A 13992-nucleotide genomic window follows, 5' to 3' on the forward strand; every position below is an offset into this window, starting at 1 on the left:
TCAGACAGTCGAAACAACAGCCAGTGTGCGAAAAAAAGAAGCTTTATTTACACAATTACATGAAAACTTTTACAATAAAACTGTCAATAACTGAAATGTAAATGCACATCGTTCCCTAAAACACATCTTATATTATATATTTAAGCTTTATTAGTCATCACATAACACTGCAAACTGAAGTTACAAACAGCACTGCAGTTATACTTCATGAATCATCCCGCACTTAAACATGACAAGTAAAAAATCCACTGCTTCCAAAGTCTTTCATCTCAGTATGAACCGTGTTATTCTGCAGAGATCATGAACACGTAAAAATCACCAAACCTGGATATTTTTTAAGGCTTATTAAGAGTAAATGATCTGTTTTCACACGACAGTATGATCGGGAAAGCTTCATCATAATTAATCATTGATTCTAAGTATTAAAGTGTGCCTGCCATTTGAGCTAATTAATAGCACAGGCTGTAATTTGAGACAATAAAGCACACAATCCAACATTAAATAGCTGTAATAGAAAGCTGGAGTGTCCCTCCTCTACATCCGCCTCCCTGACATCCACCCTGCTACCACGTTACACCTTGTGTTACAGTAACTCAATCCACTGTCTGCTGCCTTTGGGGCCACACGTGAACCACGTCTGGCTGCTGCAGCTCTCTCTCTCTCTCTCGTGTCTTCTCCCAAACTTTTTCACCGTCTGAGTGCACGCAGGAGAAAAAGAAAAAAAAAAAGTGTGAGGCGAGTGGACTGCCCACTCTTTTAAAGAGAAGGGAGGGCAGGTCACACTCAGAGAGACACAGTGTTGCACTGCAGCCCCACTGGGACAGATGGGGTTTAAGCTGCTTTGCCGAAGGGTACTTCAGCAGTAGTTCCTGAGGGTTAGAGAGCACTCAGCGCACAATTCCCCATCCCAGACTTTCCCAGCAAGTCCTCCCAGTTAAACCCTTGACCTTCTGGTCACTGCTGCTACAATGCTGCTGCCTCGAGTCATCGCCGCGCATGCTCCGTCTCTCTCCATGCTTAGCAGCCAAAACAGGCCATCATTTATCATCTCTCCCATCATCCCTCCATGTAACAGTTTTTATCACTTTTAAACTAACAGCCACGGTTTGAACAAGCAGCATTTACAAATACATTAAGAGCACGCTGGCAGTCCGCCTAAAGAGTGATCATTGAGACAAATTGATCCCTATCTGTTTAAATTGGCACTATAATCTATCATTGGCAAATTGAACACAGTGAGCTATCTGGGATCTATTGCCTTTTCAGATAGCGGCCCCCGAGGCATGCAGACAGCGGGAGAGTGATCTACAGCACTGAAGGAACTCTTTATAAAATGGTCCGAACGAAGACATGCATGTCTGTTTATACACCTTTCAGGATGTGTGTACATGCATGTGTACGCATGCAGGAAAATTACTCACATTCACAAGCACTGTTTTTTTCCATTAGCAGGTTTTAATTGTAATAATGGAATGCATTTTTTTCTAATGTTATATTATTAAGAAAGAAAAGAAGAATTTTAAGGACCTGCACACTTGTGTCCTAAACGTGTGAGGCGGCCGTGCTTCTCATCAACCGCATAAAGAACATGTGACATCAAAAGAAACGGCGTAAACACACAGAAATTTGAATCCGAAAGTCATTTATTAAAATCCTCTAAATATCACCACTTATTATGACCCATTTAATGCTGCCATTATTATACATTTCTATTTTTCCAATGTCTAAATTTATGAGCATTTCTCTTCCTGTAATTATCTTGAGTCCGTTGTAACTTCTTGAAACTTTAATTATGTTTTGTCAGCAAATATTCTTCACCTTAATGAAGCCACATGTTCAAGCAGACATGAGACTAATTGCTCTCCTTTTTTTTTTTCTTCTCTTTTTCATCTTTGCATATAGCAACAACACATCAGCACAGTGAGGCTGTCAGAGAGGAGACATAAACCCCTTTACTGGAGTGTTATTATGCAGTGCAGCAGATCCTAATGTGATGACATGTGGGGCGCGGCCGCCATCAATCAAGTGATCTTTATCAAGCAGGAGGAACTATTATAAAAGGGTGATGCATTTTAAAGTTCCCTTTGGTTTTAAATTTACACTACAAACCTGTTGCCTGATAACAAATGATGTCATCTGACATTTTTCTAATTAATTATAATTTAAATAAAAATACTATTTTTCTTTTTTTATATATATTTTTTTTAGTTAGGACATTTTACTTCCTGTGCTTATTCCTCCGTCATCTAATTCAATCAGACTCTTGAAGTTGATTAGCCTGGTTAACATTTGCTCCTGCGCGGGTCTAGAAGGGTTAATCAGGCCGGGAACTGTGAGACCCCCGGGTCAGCGTCTCTATCTGCGTGAAGGACTCAGTGAAGGCAGAGAGAGAACATTAAAGTCAACTTTTATCCCACATCTGCCTCCTCACACCAGCGTGACTTCGCTTTCTTTCCGCTTAGATGAAGGGTTTTTATTCAAGTTGAATTTATAAGAAAGGAACTGAAGCCCACTGCGTACTTTTAATCTGCAAACTGTTGAATGAGCCCTATTTTACGCGCGCACGTTGCCATATAAGAAGAATTGCACCCATCGCAGTGCACGTGCCAGTTTAACCTGATACATGAGTGAGAGCGTTTTCTTTGCACGCCCGTAAATCTCAACTATCTCCTCACTATCGATTAATTTAACTGCACTTATCCCAATCAGCACATCTGTACTCGTGTGTTCCAGCGCGTGCGCTTTGTTTTACTAACAATAATAAAGTGATTTAGTCCTCTCTCCCAGCCGGAGCATGGGAAATCGTTAAGGATCCAGCTATTTGTGTGTGATCAGTAAATATTTAGTGCAGGCGACATCCTCTGTCTCGTCTTAATCGATAGTGGTCCCGTTGGGCTGCGCTATTGTTGTGTGCACGCCGGCATATAGAGCTTTTTTCTCCCCCTGCGCGGAGGGAGAACAAGTCCTGATCACACGGAGGAAACTTTTCTACCCGGGAAATAAAAAGTGCAGCACAAGACGTTTGTGGGTTTTAATGGCAGATCAATTGTGTGGGTGTGGACATGTTTATGCGTGGAAAAAGGGGCCAATTTTTACACCACCCGAGGAAAATGGAGGCTATTATTATTTATTATGTGGCCCTATTTTTTCTGTGCGTAATGTTTAATTGCTGTAGGTGTAATAAGAAAAATAAATAGAATTGTTTATTCAGTTTTTTTATATTTAATATGCAAAAATTAATATTATAGTAATTAATCAAATATAATAATGATAATAATAATAATCTTTTTTTATATGCCTAAATTACTGGGTGTTTTAATTTACATTAATATATAAAAACATTTACCTCTGTTATCCAAGGTGTTGGATGTGAGATTGCATACTGTGCTCCCAGTCTGCATATAATGTGTAATAATCAGAGTGTAATAAAGGCTGCTCGCCACCCTTAAAGACAGGTGTCTGTGGTGACTGCACCCCTCCCTCTCTCCTGTGTAGCCCACACAAAGCAGCGGCGTGCGAGCGCGTTTGCAGCACATTACTGTAGGAGAGAAAAGGCGCACAGGATCTCTGCGCGCTCTGAAGCCTACTTATCATTTCCACACGCAGTCAAATGTGATTCTGCTCGGACGCCACGTCAACTTATATTGCCAATTTCTCGCCTCAACTACACATAACGTGAAGCAGTTGCTGGTCTCGGCTCTCCAAAGTTTTTGCATGATCAGACATTTGCAGTTTTCTAATAAACATCGTGCTTTTTTTGTGTTTGATCCCGTCTGTTGGAGAGGACGCTTTGCTCCAGCTTCAGTCTGAGCACTGTGTCGAAAAACAGAAGACTAAATATATTCTGAATAAGAGAGAGAGAGAAAGAAGATGCATCCCGCTACGGACGAATCAGCAACATATGCATTTGGTAGGTTTATGAGAATACAGCCTCCTGTCTCATATCACTATCAGATCACTTTATGAGTTTGTGTTTGCAAACATAGTTGGGCTTATTGTGATCTTTATATTTGGATAAAGCGGACAGAGTCGCGTGTTTAATGCGCATATAGATCTCTCGTACATGTACGTTAGTATATGCTCTGCCTGCAGCAGCCCGTGTCTGTTATTAGCACAGATAAGCCTGTCCGCTTAGTTAGACTGTATTTATTTGACACAGAGAAATAAAGCGGCTACTTTGCAGATTAAGCCTAATAAAGGGTGCAAAATGTACTTACCGCTTGCAGCAGAGCTGGATCCTCGCTACCTCGCGCAGTATTTTTATTTACAGACTCTCCACGTTCACGCGATCTGTAAATAAAACCGACAAAATAATCATGCAGACAAAATATAATTGGCTCATTTGTTTTAGAATAAAGACATAATTGGTGTAAATACCACCGCTGGGAACTGTCTGAAGTGGCAAAAAAAAAAAAAAAGTAAATCCAACTTTGGCAAGTGTCAAAGCTTTGCCGTCCAAGTCATGTAAAGCAGAATTTAAACAAACAGTCATCAGTTTAAAATGGTGCTCGTTAGTTTGCTCGATGCGGGAGACGAGACTGAAGCAGTTTCCGTGTCGGATGGCTCCTCTAAATTGAATCTTATTGGAAGCAGCGAGACTTCATACGCTAGGGGGCACCCATATACTGTAATACATCCTGGGACAATGCATGCTGCTGCTGCTGCTGCTGCTGCTGCTTCTCTGTGTGGACTCTAACACACAGCTCAGGCTATAGGTTCATGTGTGAGCTCAAGTTTTACCTGCACTTTAACTTTGATCGCCTCCGGACACAAAGTGAACTTTAAAAAAAGGCTGAAAAAAGAGCCTGCTTTACATACCCGGCATCCTTCACTCTGCTTATTATCACAAGGTGTATATTATCTTCATCATAGGGCTTCATTATAAAGCAAATAAACTGTTCTTTATTAGAACGTGGCTCTGCTTTCATCCCACCCTTAATGTGAAGGGCATGCCATCTGACCTCGTGTGACATTTTTAAATGTAGTCTCTATTTAAAGCTGTACGCTCAGTGCACGTGCTGACCACATGAAGACGCAGCTCTGACTTGTTAGACCCACGTTTGGCCTTTGTGACCCGTGCTGCTGCTGCTGGTGGTGGTGTGGATGTATCTGTGGTCATGCAGGAGGTTAGCGGGCTGCAGATGATGTCAGGAGCCTATCATAACATTTTATTTTTTTAATAAGAGGTGTGAATGTAATGAACGCTGCCTGGTGTGATTAGGAGCGCTAATAGGTGTATGAGCACGTGCAAATATAGGAGAAAATATGTGGAAATGTGTATTTTACTGTCGCTCACCTGCTGGGTGACCCTTTATGGAGCGTGCGGACCGCATAAGTGTTCACGTGCTGTTTGTATTTACAGATATCTTCATTTCTGTGCGTAATTTTGAGTATAATTCAGCCTACTTCTTTCCACTTGTTCTTATATGTAGTCAGTCTATAGCTAAATAGGTAGAATATTAATATAAGGGCACAATAGATGGACAGTTTTATTGGAGAGGGTCAAGAAGGAGCACCTGTGCGTCTTATTTTTGGGATATTTCAGCTTATTATGAGGGAGTACAGTGTAAAAAATGTGCTTATAATTTCCTTCTTATATTGTTAGTTCTGTATGCCGGCTATGCATGTGATAATAGTGTATAGTCTGTTTGCACAGAGTGGCTAGAAATGATTCCTCTTTCCGGAAAACCCGTCTCCTTTTAGGACCAAGCGGCCCTCTCGACCTCCATGCTGGCTCTGGCAAGGTACCAAGTAGCACAAGTGCCGACTAGCCAATGGGGTTGAGGGGGAGGTCCCTGAGCTCTGACCAGTCAAACACACTCTCCTTCCTTATATGGCAGCGCATCTCCATGGTAACGTGTGCTAAGTTGCAGCAGTCGTGTCAAAGTTCACTATATAGAGAGCTCAGTGAGCTGATCAGAGAGAAAGCATTCTGCCAGCCCGGCTCCTACCAATCGCAAATCACTTCCTAACCTCCGCCTTTTTAACATATTTGATCACTTTGATTCCTCACTCCTTTTCCCGATTATTTTTCAGTCCACGGAGGAGGTTTTCTAGGTTGTGATCTCTGTTTTTTTGTTTTTTTGTTTTAGTGCTTTCGCTTTTTGTGCTGGGGAGAGTTGTCTTCATATTCCAGGCTCTCAAAACATTGGCTTCAGCCGCGCGCTCGCTGGCGCTGTACCTCAGAGGAAGAAAAAGGAAGAAGACGCGGTTTTTTTTACCCAGTTGGTGATTTTCTTCAAGACTTGTGCTGGAACTTGATAGTGGCTGCTACAGTGTGCTCACCAATTGTTTCATGCTGCTGCAGGCACGCTCTCTCCAACCTGCTCCATCCTCCTCTGAACAGTCCACGCTCCCTCGGCTGGGTGTTTGAATATTTAGCCTGTCTTTTTCCAATTGATGGCTGTGCTGGATGGCTCACTGTAAGCGCCCCTGGACTTGGCCTTTAAGCGCAAGGCAGCGACTCAGCTCGCCATCGCATCAGTTTTGAAAACGTGCTTCGCAGCGTCTCCAACAGCAATAAATCGACAGTTTTTCGGGAGATTCATAGTGGATTCAACGTAGGCTAGATTTGACATTTTGTGTGTCACAGTTTACCGCGTTTCCTAGAGACATTCTCCACCGCGACAGCAAAACGGCAGACAAAAAGTTTCTTTACGTTGACTGATAGATATGGCAATGGTAGTGTGGAGAGGCTCCCAGGACGATGTGGCTGACACCCAAGGCACCCTTTCCTCGCAGACCCAAGGAGGACTATCCCTTCCCACCCCTCAACCGGGCCAGTTGAATCTGACAGCCTCTCAGGTCGCCCCTCCGACCCCTCAGACGCCGGTCCAAGGACCCCCGAACAACACGCAGTCCACGCCGACGAACCAGACGACGCAGCAGTCGGAGAAGCAGCCGCAGCACATTGAGTGTGTGGTGTGTGGGGATAAATCCAGCGGCAAACACTATGGCCAGTTTACTTGCGAGGGGTGCAAAAGCTTCTTCAAACGGAGCGTACGGCGGAACCTCACTTACACATGCCGTGCCAACAGGAATTGTCCAATCGACCAACACCACCGCAATCAGTGTCAGTACTGCCGCCTCAAAAAATGCCTCAAAGTCGGCATGAGACGGGAAGGTATTGGGACTTTTTGTTTTCTTAATCTTCTCTGTGTTTGTGCGTTTCTATTCTTCCAGCCATGAAACCATAATATGTCGCCTCCATGCATATCCTGCTGTTCTCTCTCTCCCCCCCACCCCCCCCTACACCGACTGCTCCCTGCTCGGCTGTGCGGCTGCAGAGCGCCATGGAGCGGCTCTCTGCTGTGCAGGAGACGGGGCTCGCCGGAGCTCCCTTTTATTTTAGCGCTGCTTTATTGTAAACAGCTCCGGCGCGTTTTACAAGCCGAGCCTTTCATAAATAAGACCCGAGCCCGGAGCAGGCTGCCGCTATCGAATTTATATTTAGATGTGATACATCTGTGATACAACACAGCCTCCTGCGCTATTATGGCGAGTATCGAATTAAGAGATAGCGTGTTCAGGCTACATCTCCACATCCAGCCCGCATGTCTTCCTCCCTGTGTCTAAAACTGGACTTCAGCCTGAATAATAGATACAAACACTCCGTGTAATCTCCAGAATTTCCCTGAATATTACTGTAAAATAGGCCCCGCATGTGAGGTAAAAGGAGATGAATTGCTAAGTAGGTTAAGGGTTAAACATGCAAGGTCTCCCTTGCCCTCTTTGTGTTCCTTCACAGCCAGCTCATGTTGCTGTTGCCGAATAACATCATTTTAAAGCTAGACATACGCATGGCGTGTGTTCAGCGTGTTTAAAGCGTATCTGAGCTGTTTGTGCACATTATTATCCTCCACACAGCCTCGTTAATAACAATGCAGCCTGTGTTTTTCAACTGCAATAATATTGTGTGTGTGTGTTTTGATTGTGTGTACCATGTATTTTCTGAAGCTTGTGATTGATCGCTCAGAATATTTAATCTAATATCTCCCAGCATGCTCTTTGTGATTGTATGAAGATTTGTAGAATTCAGGCTTCAATATCTGTAGTTTCTCTTTTTACTGCAGCCGTGCAAAGGGGACGGGTGCCACCCACACAGCCACACCACGGCCAGTTCGCCTTGACAAATGGAGACCCACTGCACTGCCATTCCTACTTATCCGGATATATCTCTCTTCTGTTGAGAGCGGAGCCCTACCCGACGTCCCGGTATGGCAGCCAGTGCATGCAGCCCAACAACATCATGGGCATCGAGAACATTTGTGAACTAGCAGCCCGGATGCTGTTCAGCGCCGTGGAGTGGGCCAGGAATATTCCCTTCTTCCCAGACCTGCAGATCACAGACCAGGTGGCTCTGCTGAGGTTGACGTGGAGTGAGTTATTTGTGCTGAACGCGGCGCAGTGCTCCATGCCCCTGCATGTGGCTCCTCTGCTGGCGGCGGCTGGCCTGCACGCCTCCCCCATGTCTGCGGACAGAGTGGTGGCCTTTATGGACCACATTAGGATCTTCCAGGAACAAGTGGAGAAGCTCAAAGCTTTGCACGTTGACTCTGCTGAATATAGCTGCTTAAAGGCAATTGTGCTCTTCACCACAGGTAAGACAATAGACGGGCACACTCCAAGTTCAGTGACTGGCCCTCACATGCACACTGACACCAGCTACACCAACCCTGACCTAAATATTTATCTGCACTGGCTGGAGGTTGTTGCTTGTGTTAGAGGGACACCCTGCTAAATGATGCCTTCACGGTCACGTGCTTTAGGCTACTGAATTATAAAATCACTTGATTAATCAGCTGATTTATCAGGCACATTCACAAGGTTAGACTGGAAGTCATAGCGTGCCCACGCAGTATATATTTTAATGTAACTGACAACACACAGAGAAGTTCAGCAGCACTGTTCTGTGCTCTAAATAATTCTGATTATTTTACAATAATTGCCTCAAGCCTCATAAAATCCAGCTGCTCGCACACTTTATGAAAGAATCCAATAGCTCGCAGTTGAATCGCCACACTTTGATTTTTTTTGTCCGCCATTTATCAATGTATGTAAACCCCACGTCTTGTTTGTAGGGATGACAGATATAAATGATGTCAGGCTCCGAGGGGGAGGGGAAGAGGGGGAAAAAAGAAAGCCTAATGTGCCATTTGCACACAGTAAAAGCAAAGCGCACGTTTCCACGCTCCTCTTGTCATTTTCGTGGACACACATGTCCGAGGGAGAAAAAGCCCGAGCAGAACCCACACACACCCTATAATACAAATGTGTCAGAATAAGAGTGTTGTGTGTGATATGGGCCCTCTGAGCAGTGACAGGAGGGGCGGCTTTCATTTTTTACTCGCAGAAATATTCCCTGCGCCTTCAGTGGGATTCAAGGCGTCTCTGGACTTGCTCCAGAAGTAGGTCATGACCCAAACTTCGCTGCTATTTAGTTACATTAGCAGCAGCATTATGGGGGGAATAAAAAAAATACATGTGGAGGAGATTTACAAGGTTTCACTATGGAGGGAATGTCTTTAATATGACACCACACCTTGGAGCAAGAAGCCTCCGCGTTTCCTTAGAAGCCCACCATTGTTCGTGTTCGTCTATTCTTCAAAATAAATCACATTTCAGGTGATTTGAATTTTATTATAAAGCAGCCATGTCTTAATTTGTCCCGCTCGTATACCTGAGGCTTCAACCTGAGCTGTGTGCTGCAGCTTGGATGACACGCCTTCTGCTACTTTGGGTTGTTGTCATGCATAAACTTTACAAACTTAACCAACGCGCGTACAAGCGTTTTTTTTTTTTTTTTGGCACATAATCAGCAGCCGCCCACACGCAGCAGCACAGATAGTGATTATGCGTCTCTGGTGGTGTAGTATGACGGCAGCTCCGTAGGCTATGGGCCCTTTTTTCCAAGCTAAATCTCTGCTCACTAAAGGTCAGTAGGTCTTTCCCTCTCTCTCTCCCTCCCCCTCCTCTCCTCCGCGCTCTGCCTCTGACTGTGAAAGACAGGCCCGTTTTAAAACACAGTCTTTGACTATGAATATGCTTAATTATTTAGCTCACTTTTAAGTGGCTTTATCGAGGGAATAACCGGGTTGTAATGGCGATAATTTGAGGAAGATGGTGGGGGAAGCGGCGCTGAAAATCTAACCTGCTGGTTGGCTGAGGCAAAATGAAGAGTTCATGTTGGGTTTTTATTTTTATTTTTTTATACACACATATTTACAACAATATAATTTAATATAATTCTTAAGGCGATATAAGCTGCTATAAAAGGGTGGAACTACTTTTTTATATGACGTGTTGATTATTTTTCTGTTGCGCAGTGTTCCCATAATGGCTGCAAGTCATAACTCAATAATTGTGTTACTTTGAAAAATACGTGCACTATTTCTTTATGAAAACAAATAAAACTTTGATATAACACATGAATAATTTCCTGTAATAATGGCTTTTTTAAAGCAGCATGACAGGCTGTGAGTTTGCGCCTGTAAATCAGCACTGTGGTGAAAACACTCCTTGTGAGGGAAACACTTTATTAATGTTTATTTGCTTTCCCCCCCCTTCAGATGCTTGCGGCCTCTCAGATGTGGCCCATGTGGAAAGTTTGCAGGAGAAGTCCCAGTGCGCCCTGGAGGAATATGTCCGGAGCCAGTACCCCAACCAGCCCACACGCTTTGGGAAGTTGTTACTCCGCTTGCCTTCCCTCCGCACAGTCTCTTCCTCGGTCATAGAACAGTTATTTTTCGTCCGATTGGTAGGTAAAACCCCCATTGAAACTCTCATCAGGGATATGTTGCTGTCGGGGAGCAGTTTTAACTGGCCTTACATGTCAATTCAGTAAACCAAGAAGGAGACGAACAAACAAAAGGTGGGGCTGGGGAGGGGAGGGAAGGGGGGCTGCGAGACTACAATGATTATAGCTGCTTTTGTGGAAGGAATAAAAAAGCAACCGGCTGTTACACGGGGCTGGCTTTCATGAAGAAAGACATTGACGTAAATGACTGTGAATTCCCCCCCAATACTCCCAAAAAATTGAGACATCCACTGAACTTTGAAAATGGCAGAAACGAGCTCCCCGTGTTCACGCAGAACAACCTGCTCCGGTTCATTTTTGTAATGAAAGAAGAGAATGAGGGGGAAGGAGAGGGGGTTTTTGTTGATCCTTGTAAGGAAAATTTAAGTATTAAGTGCATTTAAAAATGATAATTTGGGTAAAAAAAAAAAAAAAAAACTGGCGAAAGGGAAAATACGAAACGTGAATTTTTCTTTTCTCAAGATGACTTGTCCTGTGTCCATGTATAGCTGTGTTTTGTACTTTCTTTGTTCCTCCTTTCTGGTTCCAAACCGGCCTATGTGATTTCTGTAGTACAGGTGGTGTTATTTTCTAAGACAATGATTTTATTTTGAAAAGGTGAAATAATGTTGAAAAAAAAAAGGTTCTAAAAAGAATTAAAACCACAGCAATAGGAGTATAGGCTTATAATCTAGGCTTAATGCTGCAAGCGCACTTATATTGTTAGGATGACCAACACCATGAGGGAGTTCATGATCAACATCACGACCCAGCGGACATTTCTCAGATAATTCACTAACTTTGTTTTGCAAATTATTTGCTGGAAACTTTTCCCCATTTCATCTGGCTGAAAAATCTGGCATCAGTTCCCCAATTGGACACAATAAGAATAAAATCCAACAAGTTGCCTGCTGTTGCTCTAAATGCGCTAAATGCGCACGTGAGAGCGTTAGCAGTGATCCAAACTGAAATCACACCTCACTTCTTTAAAGAAAAAAAAAACTGGTGAGGTCAAGGGTCATCAAAGTTTGAAGCCTAGCCGGAGTAGTGTTTAATAGCAGTATTATTAAAGCGTCCCTGAAATGTCACCCTTTATTCACTTCAAGCATTAAGTGCCTGACAAGCATGATGTGATTTCTTATCCAAACGTTGTTAAAGTAGGCCTGTACGACATTTCCGGGGGGAACGACACAATTAGATGTGAAACTTCAGTCGTGTTATTTCACGTGACAAACGCTGATTAGAGGCAGTATTCTTGTAAATATAGGTCAATTCATTTTCAACGACTTTTTTCCTTTATACAAAGTATATGTGATTAAGAAAAATCTGTGGTTGCCATTTTTTTTTTCTCTCGGTAATACAACGTCTTCAAAATTGAGTGGCAGACTTAGCTAGTAGCACTGAAAGTTCTGTTTTTAATGTATATACATATTACTACAAATGTTTTCTTTTTCATGTATATTTAGACTGTGAATGCATGGCCACAGGTCGCTAACCTATTTTACCTTTGATATATAAATGTAAATGTTTTCTCTCTCTCTTTTTTGACTGTATAGATATAATCTGTGCATTCAGTACACTAGCCCTTGTATTTAAAGCAACAAAAAAAGAAAAGAAACGAGCGTTCATTATTAGGCTACAGACTTAAACAGGGTGAGCAGGTTTGGGGGTTAAAAAAAAAGGAGTTGATATTTTAACTTTAGTGTTATTGCTCCTTTTTGCTCTTTGACAGGTGCCGTTGTGGTGTGTGAGTGCGCGCGCGCGCGCGTGCGCGTGTGTGCGAGATGCGAGTGTGTGCGTGCGTGTATTTGGAAGCTAGCAATTTCGTCCTTGTTTTGAGGCTTTTCTTCAGCACACACACACAAACAGCTCGGTGTGTCTGAATGAAAAGGGATCACTGATTGAACACTGATCTTTGGCTGTGCGGAGCCACATATGGACCAGAGAATGATACATGATTGTAATTATGAACAGTTTAAACTGACCCACGTTTTTATATAAATATATAAAAATATATGACTGCAGGGTATTGATAACGTATAGATACTTTTTTTATGATTATTATTATTATTAATTGCAAGTGATATATGTGAGTGTGTGTGAAAGTTTATAGTTGAACACAATTCTTGTTTGTTTGTGTTAGCTTATTGTAAACAAGCATTCTGCTGTAAATTTGTTCTTGGTATTAAATTATAATTTATGAATTTGAAAACAAGTTTTTCCATGTTTTTTTTTAACTTCGCCAACGTGCGTGTGAACTCGTCCTTGTGTGTTTCTGTGTATATGCGTGTGTGTGTGTTGGTGTGTGTATGTGTGTGTGGTGTGTGTGGTCGGGCTGGGGGGACTGGAGTCAATTTGCTGTGGCAGGATGTTGCCCTTTTGCCCCGTGAAAGTGATTAATGAATTACAAAATAATTAATCAATCAGCCAACAGGCTCGCTTCACTTTCAGCCACAAGGTTAAGATTGTTTCCCAGAAAAAACGCCGCTCAGGAATTTTACGCGACTGTTTAGAAAACACTGAGTGTGTTAAACTTCAAAATAAGATACAAGCGCCCTGCCTCTCAGATAATAACATTTCATAACAGTAGACCCCCCCTCATATACGGGACGTGGACCTTAGGGTGCAGAAAAAACCCACCTCAGCTTCCTCGCCGCTTTCATTGCGGAAGCAGCCTCACCTTCACGCTCACATTAATATTAATGGGATGAATTCATACAGTGTACATCATAAACAGCAGCTTCACAATAATATAAATAACAACGACGTGATATTGAAAGTGAAATAAATTAGAATTATTATTTTTTTGAAAATGACATTTCTTTCTGCGTTTTTGTGCTTTTATTTTTTAAAAATGAACGTTCCCGGAAGTCACTGAACGCAACACAGAGCATTCTAACTTTTGATCTTTTAGTTTATAAACGTGTGAATATCCAAGAAGGGGACGTGATGAGTTAAAATGCCAATTATTTCCGCGCGTGCTATTGTGCTGCTGTAAACCTTTGACCTATCAGTAATTATTAGTAGTATTGGCTTAGTTGAGGGTTAGGCCTGAAATAGAATTAGCCTTGTTGTATAGAGGCTTAATCAGGATGGGCAAGGAAGCCAACTTCACCACGCTTTCTGCTGCTGCTGCTGCTGCTGCTGCTGCTGCTGGTCTCTCTGTGTGTGTGTGTTATTGTGTGTGTGTCTGTGTG

General features: G+C 42.8%; 1 protein-coding gene across 3 annotated transcripts; it reads left to right on the forward strand.

Moving 5' to 3' along the window:
- The first annotated feature begins 3842 nt into the window (after positions 1–3842).
- nr2f2 (nuclear receptor subfamily 2, group F, member 2) lies at positions 3843–13010 on the forward strand. Of its 3 annotated transcripts, none has more exons than XM_069686955.1 (3): positions 3843–3910; positions 8073–8600; positions 10569–13010. In XM_069686955.1, the coding sequence occupies exons 1-3, from the start codon at positions 3871–3873 to the stop codon at positions 10841–10843; spliced, it is 843 nt and encodes a 280-aa protein (XP_069543056.1). In that variant the 5' UTR covers positions 3843–3870; the 3' UTR covers positions 10844–13010. The 3 variants fall into 3 exon arrangements, with proteins under 3 accessions (XP_069543056.1, XP_069543054.1, XP_069543055.1); XM_069686953.1 differs by lacking the exon at positions 3843–3910 and adding an exon at positions 5921–7123 and having other exon boundaries at positions 8055–8600; XM_069686954.1 differs by lacking the exon at positions 3843–3910 and adding an exon at positions 5922–7123.
- Positions 13011–13992: the final 982 nt, after the last annotated feature.

The sequence above is a fragment of the Semicossyphus pulcher genome, unplaced genomic scaffold (assembly GCF_022749685.1).
Source record: "Semicossyphus pulcher isolate SPU_LCO1_2020_fin unplaced genomic scaffold, fSemPul1.0.p SCAF_8, whole genome shotgun sequence".
NCBI lineage: Eukaryota > Metazoa > Chordata > Actinopteri > Labriformes > Labridae > Semicossyphus > Semicossyphus pulcher.